This window comes from Ornithorhynchus anatinus, chromosome 3, assembly GCF_004115215.2.
Source record: "Ornithorhynchus anatinus isolate Pmale09 chromosome 3, mOrnAna1.pri.v4, whole genome shotgun sequence".
Classification (NCBI taxonomy): Eukaryota; Metazoa; Chordata; class Mammalia; order Monotremata; family Ornithorhynchidae; genus Ornithorhynchus; species Ornithorhynchus anatinus.
In genome coordinates this window covers 35,019,677-35,042,097 of record NC_041730.1, presented here as the reverse complement: position 1 = coordinate 35,042,097, position 22,421 = coordinate 35,019,677, and the positions used below count along the sequence as shown (strand labels likewise).

General features: G+C 43.1%; 2 protein-coding genes across 7 annotated transcripts in view; both read right to left on the bottom strand.

Annotated features, from left to right (window-relative positions):
• NELL1 (neural EGFL like 1) overlaps positions 1-5,028 on the bottom strand; it is a 522,694-nt gene extending 517,666 nt beyond the window's left edge. For all 6 annotated transcript variants that reach the window (XM_029061630.2, XM_029061636.2, XM_029061634.2 and 3 more), the window contains exon 1: positions 4,662-5,028. In XM_029061630.2, the coding sequence (XP_028917463.1) occupies positions 4,662-4,710 (49 nt within the window). In that variant the 5' untranslated portion in view covers positions 4,711-5,028. The remainder of the gene's footprint in view (positions 1-4,661) is intronic.
• A 6,824-nt stretch (positions 5,029-11,852) lies between these two features.
• The window catches only part of SLC6A5 (solute carrier family 6 member 5), a 55,009-nt gene continuing 44,440 nt past the window's right edge, over positions 11,853-22,421 (bottom strand). The window contains exons 13-15 of the mRNA XM_039911315.1: positions 20,691-20,791; positions 16,094-16,261; positions 11,853-14,116 (exon numbers count right to left, since the gene is read on the bottom strand). Of these exons, the coding sequence (XP_039767249.1) occupies positions 13,961-14,116; positions 16,094-16,261; positions 20,691-20,791 (425 nt within the window). The 3' untranslated portion in view covers positions 11,853-13,960. The remainder of the gene's footprint in view (positions 14,117-16,093; positions 16,262-20,690; positions 20,792-22,421) is intronic.

Sequence of the window (22,421 nt, the reverse complement as noted above, 5' to 3'; positions counted from 1 at the left end):
TGCCGATTCTTAGGGAGAAATATGATGGTGTCTCCCATGAGAGAATGTTTCTATCCTTTCTGCTTCCTCAATTTTTTTTTTTCAGTTTGGTTTCTGACTTGGTCTAGGCAGGTGGTAGTCTTACTTGAAATACTGGGCAAATACAATAGATCTAGCACTTCAGCTGAATTTCTCATTTTGTAAGTTTCTTGAGCAAACTCAGGGCCCAGGTTTTTTTGTTTTATTTTTGCTTCTATTGCATGGTCTCATCATCTAGGACAGGATTGTGCATACAATAGGCATTCTATCATCAATCCTAGTGAATACTCGCCATCAATGTTGACAAGAATGAGGATCCTTGGCACTGAATCTCCAGGAATTGAATCAGGTGGGATCTTACAGGATCTCAGATTCAAGCTTTTTTTTGGCAGGGCGAGTCCTCAGAAGCTAGCATGGGGAACTACAACAACAACAACCCAGTGTGTAACCCTTGGAGGTTTACCACTCTCTTGTACCAGATCTGTGGGGGTGTATATTAAGATCTAGTGTTTACTCTTAGTTCCTCTCCAAAGTCGAACATTTTATACCATTAAAGGAGTCATCTATACAGACAGAGAGATTGATATTATCCATAAATTTATATTATATAATATATACTTGTGATAATATTGCAATATTATAGAGATTTTATATATCTGTAACAGAGTGAGGTTTTACTGACTTGAAAGTCAACTGAGATTTTTTTTTAAAAAAAAGGATATAAAATAAACTGAAGGCAGAATCAGAAATCAATTACGCCTCCAAATACTGCTTTCTACTTTCCTTTATAATTGGTCCCCTCCAGGTGAGAACCCTTTACTGGGCTGACACCAGACTAGTGAAAAAGGGTATCATTTCACACATTGTCCAGAGAGTCAGAAAGCCCATTAAATGAGCCAGCATTTACATGCCTTCCCTTGAACCGAATATGATTTGAGAAACTGGGTTCCTTGGAAAACAGTTCAGTTTACCAGACTAGTCTAATCTTAAGCATGGAGCCGCTGCCCTTTCTAAAATAACCATTAAACTTCTGCTAGTTAGCACATAACTGCTCTCCAAATGCCAGTGGGGAATTCAAATTAACCCAGCTAAGCAGCTCCTCAAAAATTCTGAGAAAAGAAGGTAAACATTCCAGATCCCCTCAAGGCCAGACTCAAGGACCAGCTCATTTGGGCTCATTCCCCTGTTCCAGAAAAGATTCTACCATCTGCTGCAGCTTCCCTCTGTGGTACTTACTCCATGTGAGTGTTCTGTTCCAAAATCTATTTAGATTGTCCGAGTTACAGGCAGGCCAACACTCCCAACCAAATCAGCCTTCATTTGGCACATCATAAATCCAATCTGCCTCAGTCCTCTTGAGAGCAACCTTTCCCTTGGCCAAAATGAAGCAAGACAAAGGAAGAAGTGCTTCGGGTGACCTCATCCAGCATCTAAACTTCATGCCCACCTTAAAAAATTTTTTCATCCCCAACACCAGTCTGAACGACCTAGCCCTTAATTCCCACTGCCCTATTACAGGGAAAATTATCGCAGCCACACAGCGGTTCCTTAGCGGAGTCAATCCATCGCTTTGAATGGGTATTCATATTTTACATGCCCTCTGGAGGCTGGAGCCAAACACTCCAAGGCCTGCTCTTCAATTAATAATTAATTAACAACAGATGAGCTGTTGCCCTTTAACCAATTTGTCTCTCCTCCCCCGGCAGATGGCACCCACTCTGTTGCATGTGGGCGTGGTAGAAGGGAGCCGCAGGCGGAGACGCTCTCCATTTCCCATTTTATCTCTTGAGATGACAAAAAAAAAAAAATGAGATTGGAGAGGGAAGCAATCAACTGACTCTCATGTTATTCACGCTGCCTTGGAAGAAAGGTGTTAGTTAATACCACGTATTACCATTATAACTACACTCTTCCAAAACGGCTGCAAATGATAATGATTAGTGATGTCATTTGAAATCCTGGAGCAAAGAAAAAAAAATAAATTTCAGGGACATAAAGCCCAGGGCCCACTTCTTGTACTTATTCGAACACTTATTCACTTATTCGAACAAGGTCCTGGTCTTCTACTTAGCCATCTCCCCTGCACGGCCCCTCGCCTTTCTACACGACCCATATCTTTCTATCTTTCCTGGGTAACTAGAGCTGTGCTGGCTGCACAGAGGCCCCATTCTAATTAAAATGTGCTTGATATGATCTGCTCATTCCCATTAAAAAGAGGCGATAGTTGAGCTGCGGCATTTAAGTGAACCGCATGTTTCTTTCTTCTCTGACTGTTAACGATCCGGAGAACAATTGTTGCGCTCACTAAATAAACTTTCCAAGAGAAGGGGCTGTTCCAGATAAAGCACTGGAAAGTAGGGCTTTGGTTCCCCGTCTGGGGGGGTTGACCTCTAGCACGAGATGATGGGCCCTGGCAAAGCAGGCATTAAAGACTTCCTCCGCCGATCGATGGGGCCAAACTGGGCACCGAAGGTGCCCGAGGTCTCAGTGGTCCTCGGGAAATTCCCTTCCTCTGCAAATAGGTCTGCCTCTGTTCAAGAGATTCTGCCTCACATGAAAAGCAGAAATGAGTCCGATTGGACTACAGGGTCTTTAGTAGTTTTTAACGAGCCTGTAACCTTAAAGATTTCATTCCGGCCTCGTCGAGAGCATTCCTGTATCCCCTCTTGATTCAGAGCATATTTAGATGAATATTCAAAAGGGGGCTGAGAACAAAGACTTGGGAGGAAAATCGTGTTCGTGTGAAATTAATTATGCGGCACACTGATGGGGGGAGACCGGAGTTGCCGCTTTGACGACTCTTCGAGATTCGTCAAGTTTTTCAAGATTCACAATGCATTCGATTGTATTTTTTGAGCCCTCACTGTGTGCAGAGCACTGTACTGAGCGCTTGTAATGTACCATTCGGCAACAAAGACAAGCCCTGCCCCACAACGGGCTCCCAGACCCCTAGGGGAGGGATTAGGGGTGAAGGTGGCAGGAGGAAGGGTAGAGGGGGACTCCTGCTGGTCCCGGATCTCCATCGGCACGGGGATGCCCGTCGAGGAGCCGAGAGGATACCCAACCCATGCGGAAGGCTCGGGGAGGGTGGCACTGGTCTCCCGCGGGGCGCCCCCCGAGAGGCTGCCAGGGCGGCCTGGGAGCCCCTCCGGGCTCAGTCCCGGCTCTGCTCCTCGGCTCCGGAGAGAAGCCGGGGTCTGGCCAGGAGGGACGGAGGGAAGGACGGAGGAGCCGGAGCTTCGGCTCCTGAAACTTTCTTATCCAGCCGCAAGCTGGGCTCCTACCCAGGCATGTCCCGCTCTGCCCTTGCACTGCCCCGACCCACCCGGCCCTGGGCCGGTCCCTGTCCCTATCCCTGTCCATCCTCGCCCTGCCCCTCTTCCTGCCCTGTCCTGCCTCTGCCCTCTGCCCTGCCTCTTGTCTACGCTGTGAGCAAGTCACTTCACTGTGCCTCAGTGACCTCATCTGTAAAATGGGGATTAAGACTGTGAGCCTCACGTGGGTCAACCTGATGACCCTGTATCTACCCAGCGCTTAGAACAGTGCTCTGCACATAGTAAGCGCTTAACAAATACCAAGATTATTATCCTGACCTGTGCCTTCTATGCCCTGCCCTACCCCTTCTCTGCCCTGCTTCTTCTCTAACTTGCCCTGCCCCTTCTCTGCCCTGCCCTGCCCCTGCTCTGTCCCTTCCCCTGCCCCTGCTCTGTCCCTTCCCCTGCCCCTGCTCTGTCCCTTCCCTCGCCTGCTGTCCGTCCGCGGGGGACCCAGCGATTGAGGGGGTCCCCGGCTCCCCCTCACCCCACCCCCAGCCGCAGAAGAACCCGGACCCCCCACCCCTCCCTTCTCGCCTGGCGCAGATGGCGAAGGCGGGCAGCGGGCAGCGCAGCGAGCAGCGCAGGGCTTCGGGCTGACCCCTGGCCGGCTGCGGGGGGGGTGGGGAGGGAAAGGGAGCGGGGTGGCGGGTTCCCACGCCCAGACCCTCTCCCCGGGGATGAGAGAAGCTCCCCCTCCCCTCGCATCCACAGACCTCTCAATCAGGTTGGGAAGGAGGAAACCGGCCAGACCGGCCCCTCTGGGGCACGGCAGCGGGAAATCCCCCCGGGACGGGGCTGGGAAGAGGGCAAGAGAAGGGGTGAAACGGTCCCGGGGGCCGCTGCCGTCTTTAGGACCGGAGCATCCCCGGACCAAGCGAAATGGAGAGTCGGGACAACCACCGGGGTGGGTACCGCAGAGGTGGAGCGGGACGGGAGGGTTTGTCAGGGCCAGGTGAAGAGTTGGGGGCCCGAACGATCCAGGTGGACTGTCGGCCCGGGGCAAGCCTCCCGGATCATTGCCCGCTTTGCCCACGGGGCCGGGCGGGGCCGGGCAGCTCCGTGCCCAGGCCCGCGGGGTCAAACCGGCGCCCGATGCCCCAGCGCGGGGGTGGGTGGCGCCGCCCGCACCCTCCGCGCCACTCTCCGGCCCCGTCCATCCCCGGGCGCCGCGGCGGCCCCCTCCCCACCATGGCCCGGCCTCGAATGTCGACTGTCGAGGACCTTCCCCGGCCCCGCTCGGACCACACGTGAGAAGAGCCCGGAGGCTCTGCTCGCCCCTCCCGGTGCCCGGTGCCCTCGCCCCCCTTCCCTCCCAGCCCCGCTCACCTGCCCTGGCTGCGCTCACACACGCCCACACGACCAGGATGGCATCCATTGGGGTGACGAGCCGGCGGTGGGTCCCCGCGGAGAAACCCAAATGCGCCCGGGTCCGGGGGGAGGAGACCTCCAAGTTGAGGTGCCCCCCGCGGAGCTGGGCAGGGCTGGGCAGGACTGGCTCTCCAGGGTCAGTCCAAGCGCCGCCCCGGCCGCCCTGCCCGTAGGGGGTGGCTCGGTGCCCGGGCCCGGTGCCGCCCCTCTGGCCGCTGGGCTGGAGGGGCTGGAGGGGCTGGAGGGGCTGGAGGGGCTGGAGGGGCTGGAGGGGCTGGAGGGGCTGGAGGGAGAGGCGGTCCTTCCCTCTCCCGGACCCTGAGCTCCGCCTCCTTCCCTCGGGAGCAGCCGCCGCTGGAGGAAAAGGCCGGGGCGGGGCCGGGAGGAGAAGAGGGAAGAAACCCAACCCCTCGCCTCCCACTGGGGCTTCTCCCTTTTAAGCGGAGGGAGCCAGGACTTCCCGGCCCCCAGCCGCCGACCAGGGTGGGCTGCTCAACTTGCTGGCGGCACGGAGAGCCCCCATTCCGGGAAAAGCGGCCCAGCCGCCCCGACACGCCCCCTCTCCCCATCTCCCTCCCCATCTCCCTCCCCGACACATCCTGACGCTATCGATGCCCCTCTACTTGTTGTGTTCCCTTTTGTTGCCCCTCTCCCTCCCCCTTCTAGACTGTGAACCCCTTGTTGGCTAGGGATTAGCTCTATCTGTTGCCGACTTGCACTTTCCCAGCCCTTAGCGCAGTGCTCTGCACCCAGTAAGGGCTCCAAAAATACAATTGAATGAATGAATAAATGAATGAATGGTGCTCAGGAGGTGGGGTCTCCGGGACTTCTTCACCCTCCCCCGCACCCCAGATCAGCTGTGCGACTTCGGGCAAGTCACTTGACTTCTCCGTGCCTCAGTTACCTCATCTCTATAATGGGGGTGGAAACGGTAAGCCCCACCTGATTAACTTGGATTTACTCCGACGCTTAGAACAGTGCTCAGCGCTTAACAAGTGTCCATCCTCATTATTATTAAAGAAGTGGGGGATCTCCAACACCACCACCCCTTGACCCCTGACCCAGGCCGGGACCGTAGGGGTTCGACGGGATTCCACTGAGCGGGAGAAGAGTCGGACGGGACGGGCAGCTAAGGGGAAGAAGGAGGGAGGAAGGGACTTGGGGCCAGAGAAGACCGTCCATATTTGGGACTAGAAGCCACGGAGAAATCAATTTGCCATTTCCCGTTCTCCTGGACAGTCGCCGCCACATGGGGGGAGCCGGCTCGGCTCTGGACCATTCCGAGAATGACCCTAGAGCATCCCTTCCCCTCTAGGCAAGCTGACTGGCACTTCGACTAACTGGCACTTTGCTTCAGGTTCATCTCTCCCAAGGTAGGGAGCCGTATCTCTGGCAATGGGTCATTCATCCGCTCTGGCTTGTGCCCCCTCTCTCTGAGAAGCTCTGGGGTTTGAAATCCCCTCTTTGCCTTCCAACTCCTGGATAGCTTGCTTTCATCCTGGTGTGTTATTTATAGCTCACTTGCAGAGTCATGAAAATTGCAGTGACACAGAATATGATTTATACTAAAATCACATGGCTTTCAGCTGTCTATAATGCTGTTTTCTTTGCACACCTCCTCCTGGCTCTAAGAGGTGAGGAGGAATGAATTATCCTGGGTTCAGTCCCCATGTTCTCCTGGAGCCAGACAACCCTGCCAGAGTCCCCTTCACCTCAGGTGCCTTCTCTCCCCAACCCTTTTAGATTTCCCTTACCTCATTTTACCTGTTTTTCCTCGGGAAGAACTTAGATCAGGATTGTTGGATCATAAAGTAGAATGCCTGGTGATCAAGCAGGACATTTGGGTCACGTTATTTTCTGGAGCCTAGTCTATTTTTCTTATTTCCTGACTTCTTATAGATTCCTGTCCCACTTGGAGCTCCACTCTGGGTCCTTTCACAAGTAGGAGAGCCCCCTGTTTCTGTTCACCGGGAGAGGACGGGTTCATGCACCGAAGAACCAACTTTTTCTTTCTCACCAGCTAGAAGTCTAAGGACTGAATCGACGCCAACACTAAAACCTAACCTGGTTTCAACCGAATTTCCTTGCTTCTTCAAAGGGATTTCTTCTCCAGCCTCAGGGCGGGTAAAGCAGTGATTCCTCACTGTTTTCATGGCAAAGGCAGGATTTCTTTTTTTTTCCTTTCCACAGAAAGGCAATGAATCTGTGAAAAAAATCACTCGCAGAAAACCAGTGGAAGAATCTGTTGTATCTAGAGGACTTTGTTGGAACTCTTTGGACCTTTCTGAATTAAGAGAATGGAGAAAGAAATTGCACCGGATTATGGTGTGGTACTAAAATGCAATTTGGTAGGAGTAGACAATGGTAACTGTAAATGGGGCCTTGTAAAAATGATGTTGTTTCACGAGCCACATAGTATCCACCAAGTCCTGAACCCAAGGGGACATGACTTAAATGATGGGGTAATCATCTAGATTATTGGGACTGAATCTTCAATTTTCACATCAAAAATAAAATGAGATGTTTGTTCTGCTGGCACTCTCCAGTGTTTCATTCATTAACGATAACAGGAGTTTCTAGTAGCAGGACCATCAATCTTTTGCAGATAACCGGACACTTTAATCTTTGGTAGGAGAAAGATTTGAATGTGTGGGTTTAGGAGGGTTTTCATTCCTGATATGGATATGTGAAAGCTTTACCTAAGCATAGAAGGGAAAATATAATCCCTTAATGAATAGATTGCCTTCATAGCCTGATTGACATGTCAGATTAATGACTCCGCTATAGGTCTGAATCAGGTTTTACAGAATGCATCTCAGTCCTCCAGACAGCTATTCTAATTGATCAGCAATTTGTTCTGTTTACCCAAGGACCTAAAAAAAATCAATATAAGCACACTTAGGGAGGTTTTTTTTTTTGAGTGTTATAGGAAAGATGAGCCCACCTAACAAGCCTGAAACAATGCCACAGGCTTCAAACTTCAAGGGCCTAACTCCCAAGGGTCCACATTCAATAAGGCGACTCTTTTCCAATCCTGCCAGTAATGTATTCATAAATATATTTTTTTGGAAACGGTTAGGCTACAGAAATGTTGTCTGTAAAACATACTGACCTTCCAGTGCACTTACAAATTGCTACCATCCCTACCTTCCTAGCGATTTTTATCTTGTACTAGTCTACACTGTAGAAAATGGGAAAGAAGCAAGGACAGAAATGAGAGCTGGGAGGGAAAAAAGAACCAGGTATAGGCTGAAGAGGACAAATCTAGGAGTAAATGGAATGAGTAAAAGATGATTAGATGAATGGGAGGGAGGAAATTAGAGTGGGTTTCCTGACAACTAAGCAGTTTTCCTTCACAGACTTTTCTGCTTGCTATCACTTCTCCCAATTACTCACTTTAGGTCCACATTTTAAATATATATATATATATTAAGTATATATTGTGTGTATATATATATATATATATATATATATATATATGTCATGTGTGTGTCACCAAAATATGGTTGGGAACTTCCAACTAGAAAACTCCAAGTTAATATCTAAGCTCTTAACCTCTATTCCCTTGCTATTTCTGGGCATTATGATTGTGGGGACACACACTTCCACTAAATGGATCAGACAGGGGATCCATAGTTGTTTGTCAACTTTCAGCTCTAGATTTCAGCACAATCTCTTCAGAAGTTTCTCACCTATACAGAGATATGGCTTATCCCTGAATCAAGATATCTTGCCAAAAAAAAAAAAGTCATCTACAGAAGCTTTATTTTGAACTGGTAAAAATTTTCCCTTGCACTGACAAGACAAGAATACAATCCTCATAGTCTTTCAGGGCTCAAGACCTATGAAAGGTAGATATCAGTGCCCCATTCACTTCCAGAATGGAACTTGTGTGTTGTATCTTGAGGACAGTCTTAGAAAATTTGCAAAATGATGATTTTAATACAAACTGGAGGATTTAAACCAACTCTTCAGTCCTTCCAGGAGTAATTAATAATTCAGCAAGGAACAAAACATTCTTAAGAATGTTTTAAATCTAGAGAATATAGCAATTTAATAGATATTTGTTTCTACAGTGGCATTGTATATCACTTTCCCAGGAGAGCTGTTTTCTGTTGTTGCTTCAAGTTTCTAACAATCAAATGGATCAATTCTGCAAATACCTTAAGGCAATATATTAAGTATGAATAATGTTGGGTGGCATGTTTTCCACAGACACAGTGCTGAGATCATTATTATGTTTTAAACACAGACATTTATTTAGTGCTTTTAGAACTCATACATTATAGGATAAATTCTAATTTATAACATCAGAATATAATAGGCAAATATATAATACAATAAATTGCATTTGTACACATAAATACAAAATCTGAGGTAGGGCCTCAAGAATAATGACTTCATAAATGAATAATGTACAGCATATAATATGTGCTATATAAGATATATATATATATATGATGCATCATTTGTAACATAATATATTTTCTCCATGTAAAGCTAATGAAAAAATATAATGACCTGATTGGGAACCATATCTTTATTCTTAGGCAATAGTACCCATATAGAACGCCTGAATTTATGACATTATGCAAGTAATTAAGAATCAACCTATTCTGAGATAGGTCCATAATAAAGTGCCAAAAAATACACAAAGTACGCTACATATGTATGATAGACAATAATATATTCTAGTCAAACACTAATTATAGACCTCACAATGAAATACACCTATAAGGCAAATGGTTACCTGAAGATGTATTTAAAACACAGCAGGCAAATCAAACACTGCAATCGTAAAATCAGGCTTGTGTGCAGGTGATAAATGAAACCCCCATAAGAAAATCTCTGATTGCAGGCTGCTTGAGGAGAGTAAAACTGTCAGGTTTGTTTGGCCTCTCTATATTCAAGGAGCAAAAATCTTGGAAGGGTAGAGGCTCCTCTGTTTGACAAACACCATCCATTCACTCAAGAGGTAATTCTGAAGTGAGAAACAATTATCTGACAGATCCCTCCCTGTCAGGGGCTTCCTAATTGACCTACAGATGGGAAATTGAGGAATATACTCTGAAATCCCCATTACACTTACTCTCAACCTGCAGTCAGGTGGGGGTTGGTGGGGAGGGCAGATCATTTTTGCTCCTTGAGGCCTGTCTTAGGTTGCAAAAGAAACAGGCCCATAAAGAGCTACAAATTAAAACCCAAATCAATCTCACCAAATAAGACAACACAGTGATATTGCTTGCTATCCACAGATTACTAAAAAGCATCAGTTTTGTGCATGTCTCCAAAGAGATGAACACAATCAATGGAATGGCTTGTAAATAGAATTCTAAGTCAACAGCAGAGGCAAGCCATACTAAACGGTGGATCTTCAGCACTGAGGCACAGCGAGACAATTGATCGAGCAGAACCTTATCAAAAGATAACAACCCAATGAAACATTAGAATAGACATTTCAAGTCTTTTTCAATTAAATGTCATCTTGTGAAACTTCTTTTTTATTGAAACATAAAGTGCTGCTGCTGTTTCTCATTGAAACACAGGTTGGTTATATTTCTTGCATATTAAAAACAATAAAAAGACCCAAAGGAATGTTGAGACCATCCTGGATCTTGTATTGAGCATAGTTTTCATGCAAAAGAAAGGACATCTGAACTGGTCCCAGAATTTGTTCTCTTTACACTCAAGAAATATGTGACAAATACAATCCTGAAGAGGTGGAAAGCTACTAACTTGAAGACTTACAGATTAATTAAGCTACTACACCAATAATTAAGAAATACAGCACTATTCTCCTTTGAAGATACTATGGGGTCACTGTTCTTTACATATGGCTTTTTCTTCTTTTATCTGGTTTCTGGCATTTGTTGGTGCTACTAAAATAACTTCATGAGTATAAAATTTCTCAGGCTATTCACACACATTCTGAACAATAATAAATAAAACCTTTTCCCAACAGCACAGTTGTTTACAAATTAAAAGGAAAACAGGTAGCAAGGACTCCATCCCCAATTCATGGTTATGTTCATAAATGTTAGAATAAAATGTAAAACTCATCCATTTCTCTTTTTTTCAATTGAGTTCAAGTGTTTGGCTTATATTGGAATGGAAAGCTCTTATACTCTATAAATTCCTTGAAGCCAGGGATTGTTCATATCTACTGTTTTGTATTGTTTGAACTATACTGTACTCCCCCAAGCATTTAGTACAGTGCTATGCACACAGAAAGCACTCAATATATACCACTGATAGACTGAACATCTGTCTGTGGGGTGTGAGTCTCAGATGTTACAGTACTGTCCTAGTCCTTAAACTAATTGGCACACAGGGAAGCTAATTGGCAATAGATTAGTCTCAGTCTCTGTCCCACTGAGTGCAAAGCCAAACAGAAAAAATGCATGACAAAAAAAAACTGAAAAATGTAAATACTGTAGATTGGGACCAATCTTTTTTTAAAGGAAATGTTAAATCTTCACTTGGCACTTGCCCCTTTGGGGTTTTTTTGTTTTTGTTTTTCCTTTTAAACATTTAATAGCAAAAAATGGGAAACAAAAACAACAATAACAACAGTGAAAAAAACAAAAAAAGATGCTCACAGAGCAGGTACCTGCTTCATCTTCTTCAGTGCTTAAATACTAATTAATGCATATATAGGCATTCTCTCCCTGGAAAAAATGCTAGCTAGAGAAAAAGCTCAACAAATAATTAGGGCAATATACAGCTTGAACCAAAAAAATCTGATAACATTGGTGAGGATTTTTCTTTTAATCACAATAGCGTTAATTAGCAAAATTGGTTTGGAGTCCAAAAACAGATTGAAGTCAGGAGGAGACAGGGAAGACCAAAAACTATTCTTCCCGAAGAAAACACACTATCCAAACTAGATTCCTTTCTTCAAAATTGCAATTGCTAAATCATTTAGAGTCTGGTAATTTGTTTTCCCTAGTCATGGAGGATAATATTCAGTTCCTATTTGTGAACTTTCTTTCTGCCAAGACAGCGGTTGATTATCATTATTATTATTGTTGGAATTATTGGTATTATTATTCTTAATAATAATAACAAGAGTTTTTATCTTTTTTTAAGTGTTTACTACACTTCACACACTGAACTAAGCTTATACCTATAAGACAATCAGATCGGACACAGTGTCTGTCCAGTGTAGGGCTCTCACTCTGTGGGGGAGGGAACAGTCTAATCAATATGAGCTTTTCATCCATATGGCTCTCTCAGGGAACTGAAGTAGTCATGAGGCCATCATGCCACTTTGGAATCAGCTGGCAAAGCTGAATCAACAGTACAGTTTTAAGGCAGGGTTGTTTGTATCGAGGCTTGCAAAGTCTTGGTGTAATTTATTTAAAAACTGTCTCTATGGTAGAAACAATTTCCACTATAAACATTATGAAAGAACAATGCACAGTGAGGCTCTATGGCTAAAAAAACACACTTTAAACCCAGTTTTGTTTTCTCCTTCACTGTTTTCCATATGCTGCTTATGAAGCCTGAAAGTGCCATGCCAATGTCAGTTAATGGTTACACTCTGCCCTGAAAAAGAGAAAGCTAGGCAAAAAAAAGTCAATATTTTTACAAAAAAAATCATTTTGTAGGGAAATGTTACACTAAATCTAGTTGCAGGGGACATTTTGTCATCATTCAACAAGATGAAAACATCACATCAGCAGATATATAGTTAACTGAAGATTTACCTGAGACCCTGTAATGTGAAGACATACAGACAAATAAGAAAGCAACAAATTGTCCCCCAAAAGGAAACAATTTGAAATTTGTACTATAACAGTGGGAAAGAAACCCAGGCTACACTACGTCAAACTCACAATTTCTACATTGTTTTCTATATTTATAGGGACATAAAACATCAATACTAATACATACTACATGAACACAGATCACGCTTAAAAAATCTCATATAGGTATAGGATACCACAAAATAATAAAGATTTCAGGTTTGCCAATCTTAGTAGACATATTTTTCTCTCTCGTCATAGTGCAGTTACAATAAATTAATAGGAAATGTTTTTCATTCCATTGACTTAAATGCATTCTTAAAAGCTATATTCTTAATCTGTTCACTCACTGCTTGACTAGATAGGACTAAGCTGTATTTATCAGAAATTTCTGTAAATGCAGTGACCTAAAATGTACTACTTTTTCAGTGCTATTATGATTGCCTGCTACTAAACTCTGCATCTCTTTCTATTTTCTATGACCATAGTTGGCAGTTATTGTGAATGAAAAAGTTGAGAATAAAAATTCAGGAATTATCATTCTGTCTGCTGGAGTTTACATACTATATATATAATATATAGGCAGAACTGGGGAAGGTCTTGTTTTCCAAGAAGTTGAAAGAGAAGAATAGATCTACAGGAAATAGAAAGAAGTTTATCCTAGAAGAAATAGGGGATCACTACATTGAACCACAAAGCTAAATGCAATGGAGAATCTTTAGACTATACATCCTACACTGGGAATATAAAATAGGCACAAATTATATAATGGCTTCTTGAGGAGAGTTTGTTTTAAAAAAGTCCCCCAAAAAAATGAACATGGGAAGAAGACTTGGGTGAAGAGAAAAGCAATGAATTTTCACTCCAAAAAGAGTGAAGATTTGGGCCCTCATTGTAATTGAAACATTTGGTCCAAATGAAAGAGTTACACCTCAAATTATTCATGGAACACATGAAATTAATAAAAGCAGTGGTGTCCACAACCATCTGCCTATGCACATTAAATCTTTCAAACCACCATCACTACCACTGGGTCAAAAGCTTCCACTTAGATATACTGCCTGGATCTTTGATTTTCTTATAAAATAATAAAGATGGTTAGTTTTAGTTTACACATCTTTACCTTCCTATGTCAGCATCACCGGGACCAACCTAAAGAAAAAACATGATGAACTATTCTCTTGTTGACCCTCTTATGGACAGAATTTCACGGAACCTAGGGAAAAAAACTAACCTTTTAAATCATTCCCTTGATATCACAGCATATTGCCAAGGTAAAAGCCCAACAGAAAATGGACACCACTAACTCAGAACCAGCAGTGCTTCAAGTGGTCTGTCTAGTTCTTCACTACAGCATGCGACAATAAGTCCTACTTTACTAAGCAACCACTTTCATGCACAGATGTGAAAGCCAAAGTGGAAAAGGATATTAGGAAGGGAGAGGGGGTTATAGAGGGAAGAGGAGAAACTATGAGGTTGTACCACCCCTACCACAAGGATCCAAATTTACTAACATTGGGTCCCAAGTTCAAAATCTTTCACTGGCAGTTTCAGTCCCAGAGAGGATGTTCCCAGTGGATCAATCATGTTCTTATAACGTTCTCCACGGTGGCGAGCCAAAAATGGGCCCCAGTCAGGTTGAGGGGAGCAAACCAATTTCAGCCTCTGTAAAAAAACCCAAGACAAATCACTGCAACGAATCCACATGCACCTCACCCTTTCCTCTCCCGACCACCACCTCGTTTGTAGGCCAACCTTCCACCTAATGGAGGGTGATCTCCTGTGGAGATAGGCTGTAATGAAGATCAGTTCCATTAATTAGCTCAGCTCTTAAGTTAAAGAGGAGACTTAGTTCTTTTCATTTAAAATTACCTGCACTGCTGAGCAAAGGGATATTACTGCATTGTGGCCTGACTGTTTTGCACCTCTTTGAGGGATTAATAGAGGATAAAGGGTCTAGATTTTAATTGTTAGTTTTTCTTCAAGTGAAGAGAATTTGTAAGCTTTTCCACTGACTGCCAAAGCACATTCTACAGAGGACATGTGCTCAATTATTTAGTTCCTTAGTTTCAAAAGTGGATAGCTACATCAAAATAATTGGATTTTGTTTAGTATATTTCCCAAAAGTAAACAAATGGCAAAAAAAAAGAGAGCGATATATTGCTGAGAGTGAGCAAATATTTTAATTATCTGATGACAAAAATGTGTGTGCTTTCTTCAGTTCGGGGATGTCAATTCCTGAAGTCACGCTAAAAATAATGGGAATCATTCTAATCTTTCTACTGATCTCCTTATTGAAAATTTAATTTGATTGGGGCCCTGTATATAAAAAGGGAAGAAAACATATTTCTGACTACATAAGAGGGAACAATTATATGTTTATTACCTATTAAAGTGAATCAAGCTTCTCTATCAGTTATTTTAATCTCTACTTAATTACCAGTTTGCATCCTTCATGTCCCAAATCAACCATAATAAATTTATATAGCAGACTCATCAGTCAAGGAAACTTGAGAATAAAATGGAAATACTAAAGCATCTTACCCTGTTCCTGTTCTATCAGAACATGATTTCTGGGAAATACATTGAGGTGGTTGGGTTGGAGAATAATTATAAATCTGCTGGGTTACACAAGGCAATTATAATCCAGGTCAAGGTTAAAAAAAAAAAGGCTCAAATGGTATTTCCTGATGCTGGAAACTGGATTGTGGCTTCTAAAGATTAATTTCTTAACTTAGTTCCTCCATTCTTCCCCAAATGCTCCACTGCTCTTGCTTTACCAATTAGAAAATCAAAGGAATCAGAAACATCTAACAACCCTCCCTCTGTTTGCCCTTCTGTGCACAAGTCCTCTCATGTCAACTCGAAACTCACATGAACTTGCCACCTCCTTCATAAATCCTACTGGCACCTCTCAGTTTGCTAAGTCAGCTGGGTCCCCAGTCATAATGACTTCTTTATTCTGGTTCTAGTAGTAGCTTTAATAAGTTTCAGAGGTGGTTGCCAGCCCAGTGTTAGCGGCTCTCTAGTGCTCTCTAGTGCTAAATCCTCTTTAAACTAGGCCCTGCCTGGTGTCAATTATTCCTGCATCTGCTGAGTTTTACCCACGTCTGACTCCAGAGACCTCGGCCGTACTATATCCAATCAAACTATATCCAACGAATACTGGCAGAAAAGACAGCAGGAAGAAGAGAGGATGGAGACATGTTAATTGCATTAAAGTATTTGTAACATCGGAAATAAGCAGCATGTGTAGGAAGAGAAAATTGAGTCAGGGGAATCTGCCAGTAATTGGGGAATTCGATGTGTAGTTAAGAAACGGACCCTGGGATTTAAAATGCAGACGAGAGAAGAGAAGCAAGAAACTCCAGGGAAAGCAGCAGAAGCTATGATCATTTATTCAACAGAGCTGTCAGAGTGTTGAGGAATAGCCTAATAATAGCCCTGCATGTGGATTGGCTGAAAGCCTCCATTAGTAGAATAATATATAATAAAAATGGGTTTAATAGAAAACCGTGGCAATTGTAATCACTTAATCACTACATCTACCTCGTGAATCAGTTTACTGAACCTTTTGTTTCAACGCCTAGCACTTTTGGTGGCTTTCCCCAGGGAGGGGAAGGAAGGAGACAATGAAATTACCTCAATAAATTTGCCAGGAGCTAGATGCATTTTTATCACAAACATAATGGGGATCCATATAACGGAACAGGCCAGCATAAGCCATCCAAGCACCATAGACCAGTTGGGGTAGCGATAAGAGCCGTAGGTCATCGGCTCCCACTGGTAAAAACTGAAGCATAGGATAAACTGCAGAAAAGAAAACAACATGGATTAGTGCACTTCTAAATAAAGACAAACAATCCTCAGCCGTTGTGATTTTTTTTTTCTGGCCAGAGAGAGCAACCAAACTGTGCATCCCCGTGAACAAGCACTGGAAGTCAAAAGAATAAAATTAATTAAGCCGATGGGCAAGTATTTCAGCAAGATCCAATGTCAAGAAAAACAGTAGACTTTTCTTGGTGCCCATCTTGAACAGTGAGCCAATTTCTTCTAAGGCTTAAAGAAGCAACATGGCCAGGCAGAAATCGCTCAGGAGTGAAAGGAGGAACTGGGTTCTAATCCCAGCTCTTCCACTTGCCTGCTGTGTGACCTTGGGCATGTCATTTAACTTTTCTGTGACTCAGTTTCTTCATCTGTAAACTGGGGCTTAAATATTTCTGTTCTGTTCTCTCTCCCTCTTAGACTGTGGGCTGCACATGGGCCAGGGACTGTGTCTAATTTGACTGCAGTTTGTCTACTCTAGAATTAACCACAGTGCTTGGTGCATAGTAAGCACTTATCAAATTTTTTTATTGTTACTATTCAGTAGTATTTCAATAGTATTTATTGAGATTTTACAATGTGCAGAGCACTGTACAATTCGGCATAATCTGCCTTTCAGTCAAGCAATGGTATTTTTTGATCACTTACTTGTGCAGAGCACTGTGCTTAGCCTTTGGTGAAGTACAATAGAGGAAGACACAATCCCTGCCCCCTAGGAGTTTTCAATCTAGTGAGGACCTCACAGTTTAGGACTCTTAAACCTGGCTAATGACAGAACCTTTTTGCCAAGTGGTGGTGCCTAAGCACAGTGCTTCAACACAAAGAAACATATGGCTGTAGATGCAGGTTGAAAAAACTAGCCTGCAAAGCAAGAGATTTTCTCTAGACTGCTTTTAAACATTTGCCCCTAGAGTTACCAGCTATATTACAGTCTATAGGGAGTATGGTCTAATGTAATTATGTTAAATTGCTCCATTTCATTTACTATATAAATAGCAATATATCTGCTTATGTTGTATATAATTCAGTAATGCAATCTGACTATGTATATAATAATTTTGCAAAGAATATTTATAGCTCTAAAAATATGAGGAGGCACGTATAAAAATGATCAATTTTATTTCCAAAGATGTGAAGTAATTTAAACCGTAATCTTAGCCCATTCTAGCACACCACAAATATCAGTTTTATAGAAGGGCACCCTGGGAAAAGTTAACAGTGGTCTGGCTTTTGTACTTGGTTTTCAGTCTCATAAATATCATGTCTTGATGATCAATGAAAAATCATTTCTTGCCATAAATTTCCCATTTCTGAATTCATTTACTTTTAAAATGCAGCATGGTGGCTGGGACCGTCCCATGACTAAGATGTAGTGAGAATACAGCCAGGTCCCTAGCCAGGTCTCTTGCTGCTGAGGATAACAAGTCTGATGCCTGTTATCTCCAGGACTTGGGACTCCTGGAAAATTTTCTCAAAGGATTTCAACATGTTAAGATAGGTCACTGCAGTGGCTGAGCTGACCCATTCTCAGACTAAGTGATGATGATGATGATTCTGTTATATTGTACTCTTCCAAGAGCTTAGAACAGTGCTTAGTAAGTGTTCAATAATATGATTGATTGATGATGATTATGATGATGATGGAATTTTCTGTCAAAACAATAGATGAGCCTCATGCTGCACTTCTGTGTATTATGAGGCATGTGTAGGAGGTCAAGGTGCAAAGCAAATATCCAACCACAGACTGTAAGGTGCTTTGAAAAGTTGCAATAACTCAGGGCATTTTGGGGAGTAGCTTGTGCCAAGTATCATTTGGTAAATTACAATTTCCATGTCTCATAGAAGTGAATGCAACTGGCAAATTTCATGACTTATCAGAATGCGATTTGAGCCCTGGGAGATTCTCCTTATCATTTCCAAAATCTTTCTGAGTGGAGTTTGGAACAGGTAGTTTAAACTCATTGTATTGACAGCTGGAGCAATGGAGGTCCTTGGCAAGACCACAAGGTGAGCGGTGAGCAGGGCTGGAGATGGGTGTGGGGGTCTTGACTTCCAGGCCACTGTTCTGGGTGCTGCATCAGGCCTTCCTGGGTGGTAGTAAGTGCCTTACAGCTTTATGGGTATCTACCCAGCTCTGCCTACCTTGCAGACAGACTTGCATACTGGAAGAAGTTTGAATAAAAGGGAAAAAATCCGATATGGGTAAAAGGGTGGAAGGGTTTAGTCTCCTCCAGAAGACGTTTGGTGGACAGCTAGTGATAACTGGAGAAGCCTGTGGCTTAATGGAAAGAGCCCAGGACTGGGAGAGATTCAGGTTCTACTGCCACTTACCTGCTGTATGACTGTGGACAGGTTGCTCGGCTTTCCTGTGCCTCAGTTTTCTCATCTCCCTCCAGTAATGTGAACCTCATTTGGGAGAAAGACTATGTCCAATCTACCTCAGAGGTTTGGTACAATGTTTGGCATATAGTAAGTGCTTAACAATGCCCTTTTTATTACTATTATCCTCATCATTATTTGGATATTGATTACTTAGTCCAAGTCACAGGCACTTTTCAGCAGTGATATATATTTGCCTCCTCAGTAGAAGTCTGCCGCCATATACTCATGCTTTAAGTAAGGAGGGCAGAAAATGTGAATGTCTGGGAGAAAGGAGTGGCTTTGACCTTTGAAGGCAGGAAATATGCAATGATAAGCCACAACCCCTTATATCATTTATGGTGCTTCTAGCAGGGGAGTCAGACACTAAAATAAATTAGAGATAGGAGGAAGAAAGAAAATGGGACTATGTACATTTTTGAACTGGTGAGTGGAGAGAGGCTAGGAAATGTATTCTTGTTTGACATGAGGAAGAGGAAACTTGCTTGATCATCTTTTTACCCTTGCAACCTTAAACAGATATCCTATATCCCATGAAATTCTGAGCAGCATTAAAAGAGGGAGAATTTGAATTTGGTGATGCCAGCAAAGTTAATATTCCATTTACTTTACTATTTCTGAATGGGTACCTAAGCCCCAGTGTTGTAGAAATATAGAGATAAATAGATAGATTAATCAAATGTACTTTCAGCTCTCTACCTCTCAACTGAGAGATAGGAATCTATAATTTGCTTCTAACACAGAGTCTGATAAATCGCATGTAAAAGTTACACTTTCCCAGAATCTAACCAACACTTCCTGAGCTTGGATCTTACCAGTATTACCCTAGGGCATGTGAAGGTAAGGGGGGGCATTCATCAGACACCATAAATGATTTCAATCTCGATTTAAGCCAAAGGTAAATCACACCCAGCAGCAAAAAGAGTATGTTATCATCCTCTAGAAAAAGCATTGCAGCTGGAAATAAGAGGATATGCCAGTCAAAGGTATTTTCTTCTTAGTGCCTACCCTACGATGCCCAAATTCAGTTCTGATTCCCAGAGATAAGAGGCATGTCTTAATCTATCAAACCAGACTGAAATTCTGACGGGGCTTTTCAAATAATCGTCTGCTTAAGAATGAGGGTGAAAGTATTCACACTGTGAATACGGATTTAGAAAATTGCAAAATGCTTTTCCTGTTATAAAAATGTAACGTGCTTTCCAGAAATAAATTGAAGTAATGTGGACTATACTTTCCCCGAAAGAAGAAAGAAAAATGTAAATTTTTCTCACAACTTCCTTTCCGAGAGGTCAAACGCTTTTGCTGACTTTCACTGCCACCTAGTGGTCGAAAAGAGCGTCATACTCATGAGCTGCAACTGCAGTGGTTTCTTGAGGCAACAAAGGGCAAAAACCTAGGGCTAATTTGATTCTGATTCAAAACATGGAAAACAGTGATGCCCTGATTAAATGAAATGGAATTTGACTTTACAGGACAACGTGGTAGAAGTCAGCAGAATCAAATCAATAGTCCCTACAGCAGTCTCTAAATCTTGACAAACTTAAGGAGACTAATTTACTCATCCACCCTTTCTCTGTTACACCTTTAGAAGGTGGCTGCTTCTGCATATATCATTAGAGTGACTTGTACATGCTTGCTTAGGGGTAACTTAACCATGCAGAATGAGTATTATACTGAATATAGGGAATTCAAGGTTCTAGCTCCGATTCTGTCACTGTCACTATCTTCAGAATGTCTTAGATAAAAGTGGGGAAATGTTTGGTTTTTTCCTCAACTTCCCAGAGAGGAAGTATAGTGGAACATGGGGATATTTCACTTCTCCTTCAAGCCCAAAGTTATACACCCCCAGAAGACGTAGGTTATATAAAATACCTTGATATTTCCAGAAAACAGGTATTATATACAAACACAAATTACTGTTATTATCTTCAGAAAGACAGGTATGCCTCTGCCAAACAAGGGTTTTTAGCAGCAGACCTTCAAAGGTTAAGCATAGCTGAGTGGAAGACGAAGAAACAGGCTTTATCCTTACTGTTAAGATTGTAGGAGTCACAAACGCCCAGCAGACTTTCCAGAAAATGTTTGGCTGGAATCCAATCATCATCTCAATGTCTTCACAAAACCTCTGCAGTCCTGTAAACATCAATGACAGAGTCAGTGAAAGCCCCAAAATGGCAACAGGCAAAGAGGCCCTGAGAGTCTTAATGGGTCTCTTTCTGGAGATCAACTCGGACTGATCCTTTGGTGGCTTCCTCACAACTGTGGGCTATTCAAACTGGAAATCGATCAATCAATCAATCATATTTATTGAACATTTACTGTATGTAGGGCATTGAAGTAAGCACTTGGGAAATTACAAATAACAATATAACAGACCCGATACCTGACTGCAAGGAGCTTACAGTCTAGAGGGGGTAACAGACACTAATATAAATAAATAAATTACAGATATGTATCTAAGTGCTGTGCGGCTGGTGGTGGGGATGGTGAATAAAAAGGCAAGTCAGGGTGACTCAACAGGGAATGGGAAAGAGGAGGTGTGCCTTCAATAAGGTTTTGAAGGTGGGGAGAGTAATTGTCTGTCGGATATGAAAAAGAGGATCCTCCAGGGCAGAGGCAGGACATGGTCAAGAGGTCGGTGGTGAGATACACAAGATTGAGGTACAAGATTGAGGTTGGCATTGGAGGACCGAAGTGTGTGGGCAGGGTTATAGTAGGAGAGTAGTGAGGTGAGGTAGGAGGGGGCAAGGTGATAGAGTGCTTTAAAGTGATGTTAAGGAGTTTCTGTTTCATGCTGAGGTAGATAGATAATCAGTGGAATTTCTTGAAAAGTGGAAAAACATAGCCTGAATCTTTTGGTAGAAAAATGATCTAGGCAGCAGAGCGATATATAAATTGGAGAGTGTAGAGATAGGAGGCAGGGAGATCAGCATAGAGGCTAATAATCAAGTTGGGGTACGATAAGAGCATGGAAGCAGCTTGGACGGAGAAAAAAGGGCAGATTTTAGCAATGATGTGAGGGTTGAACAAATAGAATTTAGTGATAGATTGAATATGTGGGTTGAATGTGAGAAAGGAGTCAGGGATAATGTCAAAATTCAGGCTTGTTCATTCATTCATTCAATCTTATTTATTACGTGCTTACTGTGTGCAGAGCAGTACTAAGTGCTTGGGAAAGAACAATATGACAGTAGACAGTAACAATCCCTGCTGTACTAAGTGCTTGGGAAGAGTACAATACAACAATAAACAGGCGCATTCTCTGCCCACAACAAGCTTACAGTTTTGGACATGGTGAGTTTGAGGTGAAGGCAGGACAACCAAGTAGAGATGTCTTGAAGGCAAGAGGAAATGTGAGACTGAAGAGAGGGAGACAGATCAGGGCAGAAGATGAAGATTTGGAAATCAACTTCATAGAGGTGGTAGTTGAAGCCATGGTAATGAATGAGTTCTCCAAGGGAGTGGATGTAGACAGAGAATAGAAGGGACCCAGAACTGAACCTTTAGTGACACCCTCATGCAATTAGCGGATGGGAGACAGAGGACCCTGCAAAAGAGACTGAAAATGAGCAGTCAGAGAGATAGGAGGAGAACCAGAAGAGGATAGTGTCAGTGAAGTCGAAATTGGTTTTTCCAGGAGAAGGAAGTGGTTGACAGTGTTGCAGGCAGCTGAGAGGTGGAAGAGGATTAGGGTGGCGAAAAGATTGTTGAATCTGGCAAGAAGGTGATCATTTGTGACCTTTGAGAAGGAAGTTTCTGTGGA